We start from the raw sequence: 20,376 nt of genomic DNA, 5'->3' as shown, positions 1-20,376 counted from the left end.
GTTGACTACCAAATAGTAGTCACTTTAAGAAATTACTGTTAATTTTCATTTCAAGTAAGATTTTTATTAGAAAGCTTAATACTTAAATACATTTCTGAGTAGTGTTCTGATATTAAATCTCACAAAAATATTTCCCTGCATGGGATTTTTTTTTCTATTGCTTTAACATTAGAGGTTTTTTTTCAATTAATCCAGAATTTATTTCTTCATATTTTTTTAACCATTTAGAGAAGCTATCCTTTAAAAGGGAATCATTTGATCCTTCATTGTTTTAATAGCACACAACTGTTACAAAGGCATCCATACTAGCCCTATTATAAGATGATTTTAATAATTTTGGGGGGAATTATCTATAAACCACAGGGAACTTCATAATATTCTTAATTTCTATGTACATGCATACTGTAGTGCTTATGCACATTGTACAATGATAAATGCCGAAGAAATCAGGTAAAGAATGAAAGTTCGCAGCCTCACACTTACTTGTTCTAAGTGGATGTGTGGGAAATAAATAGCCTAATGAAAATAATATAGATAAACTTTACTTGTCAGTGGTAAATACCACAGCTTTCTCTTAAAGTGTAGGCAGTGTTCCCAGAATAATCCCACTGAAGAAAATCCAGAATCTTTGCACAAAAAAAGTGCACAGGTTTGTCCTGTGTGTAAAAACCTTTTAATCTAAGTGCATTTTATATCCAAAACAATTTGCACTACTTGAATACAGATCTTCCTCAACTTACTATGAGGTTACATCCCAATAAAACCATCCTAAGCTGAAAGTATCATAAGCTGAAGATTCATTTAATACACCTAACCTACCAAACATCATAGCTTAGCCTAGCCTACTTTAAATGTGCTCAGAACACTTACATTAGCTTACGGTTGGGCAAAATCATGTAACGCAAAGCCTATTTTATAATAAAGTGTGGAATGTCTCATGTAATTTATCAAATACTGTACTGAAAGTGAAAATGGAATGGTTGTAGGGTACAGAAAAGTTATGAGTATATCAGTTATTGACTCTCGTGATCTGAGCTGACTGGGAGCTGTGGCTCGACATGCTGCCCAGCATCACTACAGAGTATCAAATTGTGCTAGCCCAGGAAAAGATCAAAATTCGAAGTAAGGTTTCTACTGAATGCGTATCACTTTCGCACCATTATAAACTGGAAAAATCATAAGTCAAACCACTGTAAGTTGGGGACCATATGTACATTAAAAAAGTTCAAAAGCCTACCAATATAATATGTAGATATACACACCCAAAACAAAAGGAATACTTTCCAATGAGATTAGGAATGAGGATAAGAATTAAAGGAGAGTGTCTTCTATATTACCAGAGTCAATGAAATTAACTGCATTTTAAAACATAAATTATACCTATTTGGAATTATTTTATAAATATATAATCTATAGGCTGGACAAACATCAATGTGAAAAACTGTCACAGAATTTCATAATTTAGGAACATAGCTTCAGTGCTTCATAATGTGGAAAGAAACTCCTAAGAACAGCCAATTGGTTTGATTTCTTAGAAGTTAGAAAATAATGCATTTCAGAAAATGATTTGTAACAGTTAGTGACAAAAGAACAACATTAAGAAATAAAATACTGGGTACACAAGAACTGAGGTCCTCAGAGTACCAAAAGAGAATCAGACTTCACATTAAAATTTAAAGAATGTGGTTAAAGGAAAAACTAACTGGAATCTTTGTAACAGGTTAAATATTTAACCACTTCAAACAGAAATAATTTAGTCCTCTCACATAGTTCTGAAAATGTACTGTAGCATCTAGTTTTCCATATCAAAAGCATATAATTTGATTAGCAGAGCTCCCTTTGTTTTAGACTTAAAATCACCTCTGATCCACCAAAATTTGTACTAACAATTACCAAACTACTATTTGAAAAGCATTTAAACAGCTTTATTGAGATATAATTCACATACCATAAAATTAATTTTAAGGTGTACAGTTCAGTGATTTTAGTATATTCAGAGTTGTACAACCACCATTACAATCCAATTTAGAATATTTTCATTACTCCAAAAAGAAACCCAGTCAGTAACCATTTGCAGTTATTCCCCATTCCCCTCCTCTCCCAGCTGTAAGCAACCACTAATCTATTTTCTGTTTCTATTTATTTTAAGAACATTTTAAACTTACAACATTATTGTTCTCATGCCTATTCCAGGTCATTGGCTCGGAGGTTTGAAAGATCTTAAACTACCCAAATTTGCAAGTCCTGTGACATCCTCACTCAGAAAACATTCAAACGATGGTTTCATGATTGTTCAGTCTTCTAAGAGTTTTTGATCTGGAACATGTGTTTCAAATTCTGTTTGTACCATTTGCTAGGGGTGCTAAACTCATTTAATTAGACGGAATAAAACTATTCTTTCCAGACTCAAAACTGAGTTTGTTCTATTTGGGTTAACCATTTCCAGTCTTTTGATAGTAGGAACAGCTTTAGGAATCTAGTGTGGCACACCGCTGTCTTCAGTAATAATGTCATCTTCATCCTTTGGCTCAATGTTTGGTTCAATCTGCTGTGGATAGCCAAGAAAGCTGTTATCAGTAGATTGGCTAGAGCTGCCAGAAGTCCTACTGTTCCTAACGTTATTCTCCTGTTTACTTGCCTTCTATTATGATGAGGTTGTAGCTGTTTGCAGTCATCCTATTACTTGATCAAAACTCTTCCCTGAAACTTCTATACCATTAACATCTAAAACGTCATCATTAACAGCCAATATAGTCCTGTGCTGCGAGCCAGACCTCCTGGAATAAGCCAGGATATAAAGCTCCCTGGCGGGGGGTGGGTGGGGGGAGGAAGGGACTTCCTTGGCGGTCCAGCGGTTAAGACTGTGCTTCCAATGCAGGTTCAATCCCTGGTCAGGGAACTATGATCCCACATGCCACACAGCATGGCCAAAAATTAAAAAAACAAAAATAGCGCGCACACACACACACACACACACACGATCCCTGGGACCTTCTCTGAGCCATGTAGTGTCTCCGTTAGAATGAAACCATCCCAGCTATAGAGTCCCTAGGGAATGTTCAGTGTTGTGTTTGTAAAGATGAACTAATCCTATGGTGTGTTTCTGGGGGAGTGTCAACATCTGTAATAGAAGACACACATCTGAAGTCTTGGTGCATACCAATTACTAGATCTGGCATTTTTCTGTGGTTGACATTGAACATTGGTTAAAACATTTTCCTTCTTCATTAGCATGTCTGTACCAAAGGCACTGTTTGTTTCTTCCTTTTTTTCTGTGTAAAAATCTTAAGCAGCAGGTTGGTTGTTGAAGCAGTTATGTGATAATTATCATCTTTATTTATAGATAGTAAGTATCCCTGGATCTCTGTATATCCTAATAAAATGTCATCGTTAGGTATCTTATGAACATGTTGCAGTAATCCATAAAACTCCTCAAAAATGTCCAAGTTTTGCTCTTTCTATCAAAAACTGATGAAATTCAGTGCCAAACCTGCTCTTCTCCAGGATGCCCTGGCAGCCGCAGTCACGCTGAGTGCAGGGGCTGCAGCCCAAGAGCCTGCAACTCACCAAACGCACCTGCAGAGGTGGCTTGGGTCTCAATGCTGAGCTCCACAGGGTGGCTGGGCAGCCTGTCTGTGGTGCAAGTGGAGACACAACTCCATCCTGTCTCCCTCTGCTTTGGTGACTGCAGAACCCTGGTGGAGGAGGATAAGGGGGCAACTAGCCCATCCACCTCTTTGCTCTCGGCTGCCTTCCCCATGACCAGGCTCCTGACCCAGGCCAGTGGTGCTAACCGCAGAGACTTTAAGTAAAAATATTATTAAAGACATTTTGGAGAAAAAGGTCACCTATAATCCTGTCCCCTTAACTAACATATTTTACCCATATATTAAAAATTACCTCCAGGTTTGTCCATGAGTATATATTTTCACACAGTTGCAGTCAGATGTACATCCTACTTTATATCCTTTTCCTATTTAAAATAACCTTTGTTCTATATATTTGACAACTTTAATAATAAAAACCTGAAGGAAACAGAAACTTTTGTATTGTGTGCAGATACCAGGTAAGTGGGTTTTCTGTGTGTTTTTTTCTCCCCTCCAACTCCCCATATTCCCGCATTATTGCTAGAGAAGCAGTCAGTCTCCTCTCCTTGGCACATGCCCATGGCTATCTTTACCCAGCTGACTAGGCTAAATAAATACACACACACACACGTATACTGTGTGTATGTATATGTACAGGTATATGTATGTTTTATTTTTTTCATTGAAGCTTATTAAGCCTTCTTTTATTTTTTTTAACATTTTTGAAAAATTTATTTTATTTTTGGCTGCATTGGGTCTTCATTGCTGCGTGTGGGCTTTCTCTAGTTGTGGCAAGGAGGGGCTACACTTCGTTGCGATGCATGGGATTCTCATTGCGGTGGCTTCTCTTGTTGTGGAGCACGGGCTCTAGGCGCGCGGGCTTCAGTAGTTGTGGCTCACAGGCTCTAGAGCACAGGCTCAGTAGTTGTGGTGCACGGGCTTAGTTGCTCCGCAGCATGTGGGATCTTCCCGGACCAGGGCTCGAACCCATGTCCCCTGCCTTGGCAGGCAGATTCTTAACCACTGCGCCACCAGGGAAGCCCCTCCCCAGGAATTTTTAAATCTTTCCCTCTTAGAATAAAAGGTTTTCTGTGCTTTAAAACAGTCATAAATTTTAAAATTAACTTGTTATGCTATAAAAGTTAATTTCAGTCCTATTTTAAATAGGTACTACTTGGCTAACATGCACTGGTAATATATTAGCAATCCCAGTTGCTTGACAGATGTAGATGTTAGGTGAAAGCCAGTTGGTTAAATTATACTCACTTGTCCAAAGAGGAACGTAACTAGAGAAATTAAAAGAAATCCTCGGGCTTCCCCGGGGGCGCAATTGTTGAGAGTCCGCCTGCCGATGCAGGGGACGCGGGTTTGTGCCCCGGTCCATGAAGATCCCACATGCCGCAGAGCGGCTGGGCCCGTGAGCCATGGCCGCTGAGCCTGCGCATCCAGAGCCTGCGCCTCTGGAGCCTGTGCTCCGCAACGGGAGAGGCCACAACAGTGAGAGCCCTGTGTACTGCAAAAAAAAAAAAAAAAAAAAAAAAGAAATCCTCAACATTTAGGCAGTGTCTAACCAAAAAGAAATAGAAACAACGTGAGTTAGTTTCCTATAGCTGCTGTAACTGTTTTGCTTTTCTTTTTAACATCTTTATTGGAGTATAATTGCTTTACAATGTTGTATTAGTTTCTGTTGTATAACAAAGTGAATCAGTTATATGTGTATATATATCCCCATATCCCCTCCCTCTTGCATCTCCCTCCCACCCTCCCTATCCCACCCCTCTAGGTGGTCACAAAGCACAAGCTGATCTCCCTGTACTGTGCAGCTGCTTCCCACTAGCTATCTATTTTACATTTGGTAGTGTATATATGTCAGTGCTACTCTCTCACTTCGTCCCAGCTTACCCTTCCCCCTCCCTGTGTCCTCAGGTCCAATCTCTACCTCGGGGTCTTTATTCCTGTCCTGCCCCTAGGTTCGTTAAAACCATTTTTTTTTTTAGATTCTGTATGTATGTGTTAGCATACGGTATTTGTTTTACTCTTTCTGACTTCACTCTGTATGACAGACTCTGGCTACATCCACCTCACTACAAATAACTCAATTTCGTTTCTTTTTATGGCTGAGTAATATTCCATTGTATATATGTGCCACATCTTCTTTATCCATTCATCTGTCGATGGACACTTAGGTTGTTTCCATGTCCTGGCTATTGTAAATAGTGCTGCAATGAACGTTGTGGTACATGACTCTTTTTGAATTACGGTTTTCTTAGGATATATGCCCAGTAGTGGGATTGCTGGGTCATGTGGCAGTTCTGTTTTTAGCTTTTTAAGGAACCTCCATACTGTTCTTCATAGTGGCTGTATCACTTTACATTCCCACCAACAGTGCAAGAGGGTTCCCTTTTCTCCACACCCTTTCCATGATTTGTTTGTGGATTGTTTGATGATGGCCATTCTGACTGGTGTGAGGTGGTACCTCTTCGTGGTTTTGATTTGCATTTCTCTAATGATTAGTGATGTTGAGCATCCTTTAATGTGTTTCTTGGCAATCTGTATATCTTCTTTGGAGAAATGTCTATTTAGGTCTTCCGCCCATTTTTGGATTGGGTTGTTTGTGTTTTTGATATTGAGTCGCATGAGCTGTTTGTATATTTTGGAGATTAATCCTTTGTCAGTTGCTTCGTTTGCAAATATTTTCTCCCATTCTGAGGGTTGTCTTTTCATCTTGTTTATGGTTTCCTTTGCCGTGCAAAAGCTTTTAAGTTTCATTAGGTCCCATTTGATTATTTATTTATTTATTAAAACAAATTTATTTATTTTTTAATTTTTGGCTGTGTTGGGGCTTCGTTGCTGCATGCGGGCTTTCTCTAGTTGCAGTGAGCGGGGGCTACTCTTCATTGTGGTGCACGGACTTCTCATTGCAATGGCTTCTCTTGTGGCAGAGCACGGGCTCTAGGCACACGGGCTTCAGTAGTTGTGGCACGTGGGCTCCAGTAGTTGTGGCTCACGGGCTCTAGAGCGCAGGCTCAGTAGTTGTGGTGCACGGGCTTAGTTGCTCCGCGGCATGTGGGATCTTCATGGACCAGGGATCGAACCCATGTCACCTGCATTGGCAGGCGGATTCTTAATCACTGCACCACCAGGGAAGCCCCCATTTGTTTATTTTTTGTTTTTATTTCCATTGCTCTAGGAAGTGGGTCAAAAAGGATGTTGCTGTGATTTATGTCACAGAGTGTTCTGCCTATGGTTTCCTCTAAGAGTTTTATAGTGTCTGGCCTTACATTTCGGTCTTTAATCCATTTTGAGTTTATTTTTGTGTATGGTGTTAGAAAGTGTTCTAGTTTCATTCTTTTACATGTAGCTGTCCAGTTTTCCCAGCACCACTTATTGAAGACGCTGTCTCTTCGCCATTGTATATTCTTGCCTCCGTTGTCAAAGAAAAGGTGGCCATGTGTGCGTGGGTTTGTCTTTGGGCTTTCTATCCTGTTACAGTGATCTATATTTCTGTTTTTGTGCCAGTACCATACTGTTTTGATTACTGTAGCTTTGTGGTATTGTCTGAAGTCAGGGAGCCTGATTCCTCCAGCTTTGTTTTTCTTTCTCAAGATTGCTTTGGCTATTCGGGGTCTTTTGTGTTTCCATACAAATTTTGAAATTTTTGTTCTAGTTCTGTGAAAAATGCCATTGGTAGTTTGATAGGGATTGCATTGAATCTGTAGATTGCTTTGCGTAGTATAGTCATTTTCACAGTGTTGATTCTTCCAATCCAAGAACATGGTATATCCCTCCATCTGTTTGTATCATCTTTAATTTCTTTCATCAGTGTCTTATTTTCTCTTTCAGATTTTTTGTTAGTGTATAGGAATGCAAGAGATTTCTCTGCATTTTGTATCCTGCTACTTTACCAAATTCATTGATTAGCTCTAGTAGTTTTCTGGTAGCATCTTTAGGATTCTCTATGTATAGTGTCATGTCATCTGCAAACAGTGACAGTTTTACTTCTTCTTTTCTGATTTGGATTCCTTTTATTTCTTTTTCTTCTCTGATTGCTGTGGCTAAAACTTCCAAAACTATGTTGGATAGTAGCGGTGAGAGTGGGCAACCTTGTCTTGTTCCTGATCTTAGAGGGAATGGTTTCAGTTTTTCACCATTGAGAACGATGTTGGCTGTGGGTTTGTCATATATGGCCTTTATTATGTTGAGGAAAGTTCCCTCTGTGCCTACTTTCTGGAGGGTTTTAATCATAAATGGGTGTTGAACTTTGTCAAAAGCTTTTTCTGCATCTATTGAGATTATCATACGGTTTTTATCCTTCAGCTTGTTAATATGGTGTATCACATTGATTGATTTGCATATATTGACGAATCCTTGCATTCCTGGGATAAACCCCACTTGATCATGGTGTATGATCCTTTTAATGTGCTGTTGGATTCTGTTTGCTAGTATTTTGTTGAGGATTTTTGCATCTATGTTCATCAGTGATATTGGCCTTAGTTTTCTTTTTTGTGGCATCTTTTTCTGGTTTTGGTATCAAGGTGATGGTGGCCTCATAGAATGAGTTTGGGAGTGTTCCTCCTTCTGCTATATTTTGGAAGAGTTTGAGAAGGATAAGTGTTAGCTCTTCTGTAAATATTTGATAGAATTCGCCTGTGAAGCCATCTGGTTCTGGGCTTTTGTTTGTTGGAATATTTTTAACCACAGTTTCAATTTCAGTACTTGTGATTGGTGTGTTCATATTTTCTATTTCTTCCTGGTTCAGTCTTGGAAGGTTGTACTTTTCTAAGAATTTGTCCATTTCTTCCAGGTTGTCCATTTTATTGGCATAGAGTCGCTTGTCGTAGTCTCTCATGATCCTTTGTATTTCTGCAGTGTCAGTTGTTACTTCTCCTTTTTCATTTCTAATTCTGTTGATTTGAGTCTTCTCCCCTTTTTCTTGATGAGTCTGGCTAATGGTTTTTCAATTTTGTTTATCTTCTCAAAGAACCAGCTTTTAGTTTTTATTGATCTTTGCTATTATTTCCTTCATTTCTTTTTCATTTATTTGTGATTTGATCTTTATGGTTTCTTTCCTTCTGCTACCTTTGGGATTTTTTGTTCTTCTTTCTCTAATTGCTTTAGGTGTAAGGTTAGGTTGTTTATTTGAGATGTTTCTTGTTTCTTGAGGTAGGACTGTATTGTTATAAACTTCCCTCTTAGAACTGCTTTTGCTGCATCCCATAGGTTTTGGGTCATCATTATATGTATATTTTAAACACAACATCTCAGCATCTTGAAATCTTCCATACCCCTCGTATAAACATGTACCACCGCTTGCTGATTCTTTTTATACCAGTGTTGGCTTTCAGAGTGCCATTTTTCCCAACCACTGTTCCCTCACGATTTCTGACTGCCTGGCCCCTTTATGTCAAAGCTTTCTTGGACATCTTTCTCTGTGTGTGCCTTCTTGCCTTTCTCCTTACCTGGTACAAAGCCTGAATGTGCTTTCACAAAGAGGCCTTAAGTTACCTCAGCATACTTTATTCCACTCTGACTTGTTCACATCCAAAACCTTCTCCAGTATTCATACCTCATTTTCTTCTGTATTCCTGTGCCCCACATATACTTATTTTCTAAATATCATCTTCCCCACCTGCATTTCACTTAAATACTTTTTTTTTTAATCATCTCCCATCCCTTTCTTTTGGTGCTTCCCTCCAGTCCTAAGGTTTCTGTCTTTTGTCAATCGGTTTTCTCTCTTTTAGTCTTAACCTTTCTGGTAGTTCTGTTTTCTCACCCTTCTGCAAAAGCTCACACTCTGATAATATATTTGTAGTTTTCAGTTGAATGCTTCTGAATAAATATCTGCTTTTCAAAACAGTGAAATCTAAACTATTCGTATGGAAATAACCCCTGGGAAGATGAGGTCTCCGCCTGAAAGTTTCAAATAGAGATTCTCCTGCTAGTGTTGAATGATGGAGCTTTATCTTATATTATCTGAAATGGGATGACTACTTGAACCATGCAAAATATTCACTATTATGAAATGAGAATAGATCATTGATTTTACACTTTTATTTTGATTGACCTGAGAAACAAAACTTAGCCATCTCAGAGAAGGTAACTTTCATATGTTTTAGATTATATTCAGCGTTTATTCTTCAGGATAATTATAGACTTAGAAATGTTTAATACTGTCTCCTAGTCCATGCCAAAGTCCCTTCCAGTAATGAGAGGAATTCATAAGCTACAAGACAACCCAGTCCATTTTATACTGATATTGATTGTTGTAGCTGTTCATCCCTGTATTGGGTTAAAATCTACTGGCTTTAATTATATTCATTAATTCTGCCCTCAAGCTAAACAGAATTTGGATCCCTTTTCTACATGACTGCCTTTTAGATATTCTATCCTCTACACCCCTCTCCCTACAATTTTCTTTTCCCTTTGAGATAAATACTTGACTCTTCCAACTCTTCTTCATAGAATACCATTTTCATCATCCTGATTGCTCTCTATGGAAGTTACACTTTGTTAATGTCCCTTCTAAAATGTGTTCAGAATTAAAAATAATATTCAGTATGTAGCAGAATTGAATCTGGATGTTGCACACCTGTACGTTAATGCGGACTGAAGTTACTTCAGGTATTTTAGCTGCCATGTAATGTTGGCTCATGATGAGTTTGTAATTAACTCAAATCCCACGATTTTAATCTGGAGGTTTCCCTTCACATGACTTCTTTCCAAACCAAGATTCTATCTTCCTTTAGTTGTACCACAGATTTTTAAAGTCAGAATATAAGACTTTACACATATCCCTATTTTATCTCATTAGCCTATCAGCCAGCCTTGGTTTCTTTGAATCTTGGTTTTTGTCATCTACCTTATGCTGATTCAACAAAGAGTCTTGAAGCTAGTGCTAGAACTTTTTCAGACATCTGGGAAACAATAATCAAAAATCATGGAGACTGTCTTCCAAAAATTGTTGTATGCAGATATAACTCAGCTCTTGAGGTGTATATGAATTAATACCATTGTAAATTGGGCCCAGGAAAGACTGAAGTCCATTGCCAGCCTGCAAGACAGAAGCCTTTTGTTGAACATTAACTCCAAGAGAGATGATGTTCCAAGACATATTGTGCCAACATAATGCCAAAAGAGCTGCTAATTCTTCCCAAGAAATCAGTTACTATACGTATGAAGTAGAGACAGAGTCATTGTGACCATTCTTTTATTTTTCATTTGGCAAGCATGTACTGAGCACAGTGTCAGGAACAGTGTGAGGTTCTAAAGAACCAGGTTTGCCTGGGGCAACCCTTATTTGTGCCTCTTGTCCCAATGAAATTATTAGTAGCATCATTTTTCAGTTTCAAAAGAGTTCAGGTTTGGAGGATAAATTATCTCTTCTCATAATCCAGCCAGTTCCTGTTAGTGTTTTATCTTGGTTAAATATTACACAGCTGTAATTTGGCAGCTCTAATGAGGCTGCAATAGTACTTCTCTTCCATTTGAACAGTTTGTCTCTTGACCGTGGGCAGTTGATAGCAAAAGTAACTGCAGTTAAGGTCTACAAGTACTTAGTATTTTTCCTGAGCCACCCTCTAGAGGGCAGTATTATATACATTTGAAATGATCCAATTCTAACAAAAATGGACTCTTTATACGTGAAAATCATAAACATTTGATGCTCTTAAAGAATACATTGGAACCAACATTGTGAATAAAACTTATCTTTTGCTAATCAATAAAGAAATATTAAAAATTCATTAACATTCTGAACATTCTTTTAATTGTAAAAACTAAACTTAGTTGCCTTGAATATACAATGATCCATTATAACAATTATGCATAGACTTCAAGAATCTGCATATTTTATGCTTCTTTCGTGCTTTTCCTAATTAATGATTTTACATGGTTAATAATTTTAATATATTCTGCATCATATAGTTTTCATATTTATGTAAAATAGGCACTTAAAAATGAATAGTTCTGATCTACCTGCTTAAATATTACTTTCCTCTGAAAGAGAAAACAAAAATGCTAGTTTTTACTTTATAACCTGAATCATGTGGTAATGTAGGATTCTAGTATTTAGAATTAGAATGTTTCTTTAAAATTGTGTCATCAGTGGGTAATTTGTTAACTCCTAATATCAAAAGTATATTGCTTGTGTTTGACATTTTTGGATTTCCTAATGTAATGTTCTCTTTTTAGAAAAGGTGGACAAGTCCTATTTTCAAGAGAAGATGACTTTTAACAGTTTTGAAGGATCTAAAACTTGTGTACCTGCAGACATCAGTAAGGATGAAGAATTTGTAGAAGAGTTTAATAGATTAAAAACTTTTGCTAATTTTCCAAGTAGTAGTCCTGTTTCAGCATCAACACTAGCACGAGCTGGTTTTCTATACACTGGTGAAGGAGACACTGTGCGGTGCTTTAGTTGTCATGCAGCAGTAGATAGATGGCAGTATGGAGACTCAGCAGTTGGAAGACACAGGAAAGTATCCCCAAATTGCAGATTTATCAATGGCTTTTATTTCGAAAGTAATGCTGCACAGCCTACAAATCCTGGTGTCCAAAATGGTCAGTACAAAGCTGAAAACTGTCTGGGAAACAGAAATCATTTTGTTTTAGAAAGGCCATCTGAGACTCATGCAGACTATCTTTTGAGAACTGGACAGGTTGTAGATTTATCAGACACCATATACCCAAGGAACCCTGCCATGTGTAGTGAAGAAGCTAGATTAAAGTCATTTCAAAACTGGCCAGACTATGCCCACTTAACCCCAAGAGAGTTAGCTAGTGCTGGACTCTACTACACGGGTATTGATGATCAAGTACAATGCTTTTGTTGTGGCGGGAAACTGAAAAATTGGGAACCTTGTGATCGTGCATGGTCAGAACACAGGCGACACTTTCCTAATTGCTTCTTTGTATTGGGCCGGAATTTTAATATTCAAAGGGAATCTGATGTCGTGAGTTCTGATAGGAATTTCCCAAATTCAACAAATCCTCCAAGAAATCCAGCCATGGCAGATTACGAAGCACGGATCATTACATTTGGGACGTGGATATACTCAGTTAACAAGGAGCAGCTTGCAAGAGCTGGATTTTATGCTTTAGGTAAACTTTATTATAAAAGTAGGCTAATAAATAACTTTCCAACTATCCCAGGGCTCCTAAAAAGTAAATAGATGCCATTTGCCACCGGAACTGGTAAATATTTAGGTGTAGGCCGACATCATTATTTATATTAGTATTATTCTGTGAACCCTTATGTTGAATCTGTAATATAACCACTGAATTTACATGGAAAAGATTACCATATTATGAGTCATATTTATCTTTATGTAATTGTGTTTTGGAGAAGAATGACATGCCAAAGATGATAGATATCCCTGATAGAAGAATAGGTCTGATAGTAATACTAACTATAATTTATTACACACCTACTATATGTGCTCAATACGTATATTACATGCATTTTCTCTATGCTTCACAACAACCCTATAAGAAGAGTTAACATTAGGGAGTTTACTTTGGCTGATGTTAAAATTGATACCTGCCTTTTGTACATAGACTGTATATTTGAAAGCTGCCCTGTATATTCAAAAGATACCTTATTGCTTAAAATGAGCACTTTTCAAATGGACTGCTGTAGACATGTCAGTAGGGAAGGAAGGGCCATTAGTGTGATGGCTTCCAGGAATATTCAGAAAAATTATACCGTTATATATCTGACCCAGTTACTTTAAGATTGAATAGTGCCAAAATACAAAATATAAGTTATTTCAATATTTTATTTACTTAGTATCATATAGCAATCTTGAAAGTTTGTTTAGTGTCATATAGCTATAACCTTAGAGAAACTTATATATATGCTGAATTTTATTGTTAAAGTTTCACAGTTTGAAAAAGTAAATGTAGCATTGATGGCCCCAAATGACATATGTTAAAACAATTGTGATTTTTCACATAAAAATTGGGAAATTTTATTTGTGTCTTCTGTAAAATACCTCAAATTGAATCAGTGAATTTAGTGTGTATTTCCTCCTCAAATGATCTTATCTGTTACTTAGATGTGAATTCAGATATCTTCTTTTAAGCTATGAGACTTTCATGTAATTTAGAAATGCTTAATTTTATAGTATTTAAAAGGATATTTTGGGGTAAGCTTGTAATTGCACAAATACATGTATTTTTACTTGTGTGTTTCTTAGGTGAAGGTGATAAAGTAAAGTGCTTTCACTGTGGAGGAGGGCTAACTGATTGGAAGCCCAGTGAAGACCCTTGGGAACAACATGCTATGTGGTATCCAGGGTAAGGTATTTAAATGTTCCTTCAGTGACAGGCAAGTTGGACAGCACACAAGCAGTGGGAAGACTTGAATAACTTTTCACGTCAGCTATTTTTGCCTTCACCAATTGAAATTTGAAATTCACACCAGGTTTATAAAAATGGGGTCACCTACTTTATATACATTTGAACAAAACACCTAAGCCAGGCTTCCCTGGTGGCGCAGTGGTTGAGAGTCCGCCTGCCGATGCAGGGGACACGGGTTCGTGCCCCGGTCCAGGAAGATCCCACATGCCGCGGAGCGGCTGGGCCCGTGAGCCGTGGCCGTTGAGCCTGCGCGTCCGGAGCCTGTGCTCCGCAACGGGAGAGGCCACAACAGTGAGAGGCCCGCGTACCACAAAAAAAAAAAAACAAAAAAAACACACCTAAGCCTTCTCCAGTGACCAAACCATTCATTACTTACGTATCACATCTATGACGTTCAGATGATTCTATTTCTAAACACCAAATTAGGAACGTATGGGACTTCCCTGGTGGCGCAGTGGTTAAGAATCCGCCTGCCAAAGCAGGGGACACAGGTTTGAGCCCTGGTCCAGAAAGATCCCACGTGCCACAGAGCAACTAAGCCCATGCGCCACAACTACTGAGCCTGCGCTCTGGAGCCCGCCAGCCACAACTACTGAGCCTGTGAGCCACAACTACTGAGCCCGTGTGCCACAACTACTGAAGCCCATGCACCTAGAGCCCATGCTCCACAACAAGAGAAGCCACCGCAATGAGAAGCCCGCGCACCGCAATGAAGAGTAGCACCCGCTCGCTGCAACTAGAGAAAGCCCCCGTGCAGTAACGATGACCCAACGCAGCCAAATTAATTAATTACTTTTTTTTAAAAAAAAGGAATGTATGCTTTTGTTGTTGTTTGGAAGTAGGCTCTTTATTTTTTTTATTTTTAAAATTAAAAAAAAAAATTTTTGTCCTTGTTGGTCTTTGTTGCTGTGCGGCTTTCTCTAGTTGTGGTGAGCGGGGGCTACTCTTCATTGTGGTGCATGGGCTTCTCATCATGGTAGTTGCAGCACGCGGGCTCAGTTGTGGCGCACGGGCTTAGTTGCTCTGCAGCATGTGGGATCTTCCTAGACCAGCGGTCGAACCCGTGTCCCCTGCATTGGCAGGCAGATTCTTATCCACTGTGGGAAGTAGGCTCTTTAATGATGGGCATGAGAGCCCATGTTGCCAAGGAGATTCCTTAAGAATCCATCATGCCCTCTAACAAATACTACTGAATCTCGCGGATTCTAAGGCACACAGTTGGTCACATTTTCAGATCTCTGAAACCAGGACACATCTGGTGGTGGGTCATAATTTAATTGGCAGTGGTAGTACATAATATAATCATGCTGCTTACACTCAGTGGCATCTTAGAAAGATGACATATTCTAAACATCTCTTTGCCGTCTTGCCTCTTTAAAATAAAGTACACAGATGTGTACAGTGTACAGTGATGTGGATTTTTGGCCTACAAAATAGTACAACTTAAAACTTCAGAATGATCATTTGAAAATAAATTTTAACCTTAAACAGCCTTAAAAGGAAAAGCTGAAAGCCTAAAGAATTCCTTTAAAATGTACAATTGGTTAATCTCTAAATAAAACTCGTTAAGATTACTTAAAACTTGTTTTTAAATGTCAAGGTGCTAATTTAATAATTTGTGTAAAAGCTGAAAGTTCTCAAGTTGATATTTTTGTTGTACTGACATTAGCATATTAGGATAACAAAGAGAACATTTTTTTAACCTTAAAATGATAGTTTAATAAGGAATTGAGTAACATTTTATTTTGTGGCTCCTTAGAAATATCGAAAAGCAAGTTAATGGAATTAAGATGATGGAGGTTATATCTTTAATTATACTTTACTAATTTATGAGCTACTAAAGTTTAACGTTTTATTTGTTTAGGTGTAGATTTCTGTTAGAAGAGAAGGGACAAGAATACATAAACAATATTCATTTAACCCATTCAATTGAGGAGTCTCTGGTAAGTCACATATTGTAGAATATATATTTTCAGATATTACATAATTTGTTTTGCAATGATTTCTTAGTATAAAATTCATAGTATAGTATTTTAGATTAATAATGTATGGTGATAGAATGTAAAACAAGGGTGAACCCTAATGTAAACTATAGACTTTGGGTGATTATGACATATCAGTGTAGGTTCACTGATTTTAACAAGTGTGCCACTCTGGGAAGGATGTTGATAATGAGGGAGGGAACGTATGTGTTGGGGCAAGGGGTACATGGGAAATCTCTGTATCTTCCCCTCAATTTTACTGTGTACCTAAACAGTCTTTAAAAAGTAGTTGTCAAAAAATATTAACTCTGCTACATTGCTAAACAAAATATAATGGTTCAGAAGAGAGTTATGCAAAATCACCTAAAGAAACAGAATCGCTCCCAGGGCAGAAGGCTTGATGGAGGTGTTAAGACACCAAAAGAAGGTATGTGTGACCAAAAGGAAGTCAGTGAGCAAAAATGATACAAATGAACTTATTTAACAAAACAGAAACAGACTCACAGAAAACAAACTTATGGTTACCAAAGGGAAAAGGTGGGGAGGGGGATAAATTAGGAGTTTGGGTTTAACATACACAAACTACTATATTTAAAATAGATAACCGGGACTTCCCTGGTGGCGCAGTGGTTAAGAATCCGCCTGCCAATGCAGGGGACATGGGTTCGAGCCCTGGTCTGGGAAGATCCCACATGCCGCGGAGCAACTAAGCCCGTGCGCCACAACTACTGAGACTGTGCTCTAGAGCCCGTGCCACAACTACTGAGCCTGCGTGCCACAACTACTGAGCCCTTGTACCACAACTACTGAGCCCTTGTGCCATAACTACTGAAGCCCGCGCCCCTAGAGCCTGTGCTCCGCAACAAAGAGAAGCCACTGCAATGAGAAGTCCACGCACCCCAGTGAAGAGTAGCCCCAGCTCGCCACGAACTAGAGCAAGCCCGTGTGCAGCAATGAAGACCCAACACAGCCAAAAATAAATAAATTTATTAAAATAAATAAATAAAATAAAATAGATAACCAACAAGGACCCTACTGTATAGCACAGGGAACTCTGCTCAATATTCTGTAATAAGCTAAATGGGAAAAGAATTTGAAAAAGAATAGATATATGTATAACTGAATCACCTTGCTGTACACATGAAACTAACACAACATTGTAAATCAACTATACTCCAATATAAAATAAAAATTTTAAAAGTAAAACAGTAATGTATGGTGAGCTTAAAGGGGAGATCTTGAAGAGTGCTCGTTTTTCTTAAGCTAAAGCAAATTTGTGAAAAGGGAATCAGAATGAACTGATTTAAGTATCACTGTAGGCGAAAATGGGCTTGAAGAACTAAAACACTTAAATCCCTCAGCCTTCTGAACTTAGACTTGTATAATGTGTTTTGTACTACTAGTCTTTAACTTTTCACAGACAATATTTAAAATCTCAAAAAGGTATCTATATTGATAGTGTGGCCTGGGGTGGCCAAGGCATCAGTACTTTGTGGAAAGAGCCCTGGACTAGAATGAGACAGAAGAGTTGCCATTATGGCCCTGCCATGAACTGTATTGCCTCAATCAAGTTGTTTAATCTCCCTGAGCCTCAGCTTCTTGTCTGTAAAGTGAATGGATTGGGTTAGATGATCTTTTAACTTCTAGCTTCATCAGGCTATATGCCTCTTGTGAATATTCATATGTTGAACTGGAATAAAGCTAATTTATAAACTCATGATTAACATAACTTCTCAAATTGAAGTAATTGTCTTCTACCAAAAGGAATTCTAACTTATAATTCATATTTCTATTTTAGACGAGAACTGCTGAAAAAACACCATCATTAACTAAAAGAATTGGTAAATATTCTTATTAAAATAAATACTTTAATTTCATTGCCAGTTTATTATACTTGTTATTTATAAGGTGGAAAGGTAAACTGATTCTTTCAAGGTATATATCTTTGAGATGAGATTGCTGTAGACTTAAGAATTAATGAAGTGCCTATAAATTTAAGTTGGATATTTATATACTGGGAACATTAGTTCAGAGGTTGGACAGTTTTTCCAAGTTCCAGAGGAACAGCTGTAGGCTCTCCATTGTTATTTCTGTTAAAATCACAAAAAGCGTTAAGTGTATTTTTTTTTTCGTTAAGTGTATTTTTGTCAATGCGGTTTCTTTAGTTAGCCAGGATTGTGAATCCAGTGCTCTACTAATGTGCCATCACCATGATCAGCCCTAACCTTCCTGCTTCCTTATTCCATGCCATCTTTTTGCCTTCCCCAGCTTCTTCACAAAGGGGTATGGTTTGGTTTGTTTACCTCCTATTACCTTTTAGAGAGGTAGAGGATTTTTATCACAAAGATTATTTACTCATGATAGGCATCTTTAAAAACTAAGGTGTGCAGAGAAAGATATTATGTGAAACAAAGAAGATATCGTTATCCCACTTTTCAGATGAAGAAACAGAGAGGTTAAGTGACCTGCCCACGGTTACATTACAAAGCGTTAGTGGAACTAGGACTGTAAATAAGGTCTTCTGAATCCTACATCACACTACAGATCTCATTCTCAACGTAGGCATCATGTTTCAAAAATAGAATATGTCTGGTGATTCCCCACTCCCTATACTCATAACATCATCTATTTAGTATCTTAAGGATTAGAAGGCAAGAGAATACTATATATATTCATACGTATGCTAGAGAAGGAGAGCCAATTTGATACTATTTGATTAAGGTTTTGTAATGTGCATAAATGATACAGTTTAAGAAATCATTTATTCCAGCCTGTATTTTTGAAATTGTCCAGAAACAAAGATTCTATAACATTTCTTGATAATAATCATCCTTATACTGCATACTATTCCTTTTATGACTAGTAAGACTCTTGCTCTGGTTTAGGATTAGTGTTTTTAAATGAAGATATAATTCATATAGCAAAAATTGCACCCGTATAAAGTATACACTTTAGTGGGTTTTGATACATTCACAGGGTTGTACAACCATAACTACTATTTAATTGCAAAACATTATCATAACCCCAGAAAGAAACCCCATACTCCTTAGCAGTCATTCACCATTGCAGCCCCTCGACCCCCAAGCACAAACAACCACTTATCTACTTCTGTTTCTATAGATTTGCCTATTCTGGACGTATCATATAAGTGGAGTAATAATGTGTGGTTTCACGGTTCATCCAGTCATATAAGTTCAACCCTTATCATATATGAGTACTTCATTATTTTTTATGGTGGAAAATATTCCTTTATATGGATAATACCACATTTTGTTTATCCATTCATTAGTCAGTGGACATTTGGGGTGTTTCCACTCTTTGGCTATTATGAATGATGCTGATGCTGCTATGAATGTTTGTGTTCAAGTTGTTGTGTGGGCATATGTTTTTAGTTCTCTTGGGTATATGTTTAGGGATGGCATTTCTGGGTCATGTGGTAACTCTATGTTTAAACTTTTGATAAACTGCCAGACGGTTTTCCAAAGTGGCTGCACCATTTTATATTCCCACCAGCAGTGTATGAGGGTTTCAGTTAGTTTTTCTACATCCTTGTTAACACTTGTCTGTCTCCTTATTACAGCCCTCCTAGGGGGTGTGAAGCATGTCTCATTGTGGTTTTGATTTGCATTTCCCTGATATCTAATGATGTTGGGCATTTTTTTATGTGCTTATGGGCCATTTGTATGTCTTCTTTGGAGAAATGTCTGTTCATCTCCTTTGCCCTTTGTTTAGTTGGGTTACTTTTTTTTATTATGGAGTTGTAATAGTTCTTTATATATTTTAGTTCTTTATACATTATACATATAAGTCCCTTGTCAAATATATGATTTGCAAATATTTTCTCCCATTCTGTGGGTTGTCTTTTCACTTTCTTGTTGGTGTCCTTTGAATCATATTACTTTTTAATTTTGATGAAGTTCAACTTGTCTGTTTTTTGTTGCTTATACTTTTGGTGTCATGTCTAAGAAATCATTGCCTAATCCAAGGTCACCTGTGTTTTCTTCTAAGAGTTTTATGGTTTTAGCTCTTACATTCAGGTCTTTCATCCATTTTGAGTTAATTTTTGTATATGGTATGAGGTAGAGGTCCATCTAACCATCACCCAGATCAAGATATAGAACATTTCCACCACCCTGGAAAGCTCCTTCAGGCCCCTTCCCAATCAATATCCACCCTCAAGTTATATTCTGACTTCTATTACCATAGATTAGATTTGAACATCTTAAAAATGTAATCATACAGTATGCACTCTTTTGTCTCTGGTTCATCATTATGATGATGTTTTGTTTATCATATCTATGTGATTGATCCATGTTGTCTGTGGCAGTAGTTCATTTTTCTATCTTGCTGTGTAATATTTGAATATACCAGAATTTACTTATCCATTCACCTGATGATGGGCATTTGAGTTGTTTCCAGTTTGGCCCTGTTATAAGTACACTGCTGTG

At 37.7% G+C, this 20,376-nt stretch overlaps 1 protein-coding gene and 1 pseudogene across 2 annotated transcripts in view; one reads left to right on the top strand and one right to left on the bottom strand.

Annotated features, from left to right (window-relative positions):
- The window catches only part of LOC132513061 (partitioning defective 6 homolog beta-like), a 17,721-nt pseudogene extending 12,579 nt beyond the window's left edge, over positions 1–5,142 (bottom strand).
- The window catches only part of XIAP (X-linked inhibitor of apoptosis), a 55,068-nt gene that overhangs the window by 12,391 nt on the left and 22,301 nt on the right, over positions 1–20,376 (top strand). For both annotated transcript variants that reach the window (XM_060138740.1, XM_060138739.1), the window contains exons 2-5: positions 11,778–12,686; positions 13,784–13,883; positions 15,811–15,889; positions 17,727–17,769. In XM_060138740.1, coding sequence (XP_059994723.1) covers positions 11,810–12,686; positions 13,784–13,883; positions 15,811–15,889; positions 17,727–17,769 — 1,099 coding nt within the window. In that variant the 5' untranslated portion in view covers positions 11,778–11,809. The remainder of the gene's footprint in view (positions 1–11,777; positions 12,687–13,783; positions 13,884–15,810; positions 15,890–17,726; positions 17,770–20,376) is intronic.

The sequence above is a fragment of the Lagenorhynchus albirostris genome, chromosome X (genome assembly GCF_949774975.1).
Source record: "Lagenorhynchus albirostris chromosome X, mLagAlb1.1, whole genome shotgun sequence".
Taxonomy (NCBI): Eukaryota; Metazoa; Chordata; class Mammalia; order Artiodactyla; family Delphinidae; genus Lagenorhynchus; species Lagenorhynchus albirostris.
This window is presented reverse-complemented; position numbering and strand designations above follow the sequence as displayed.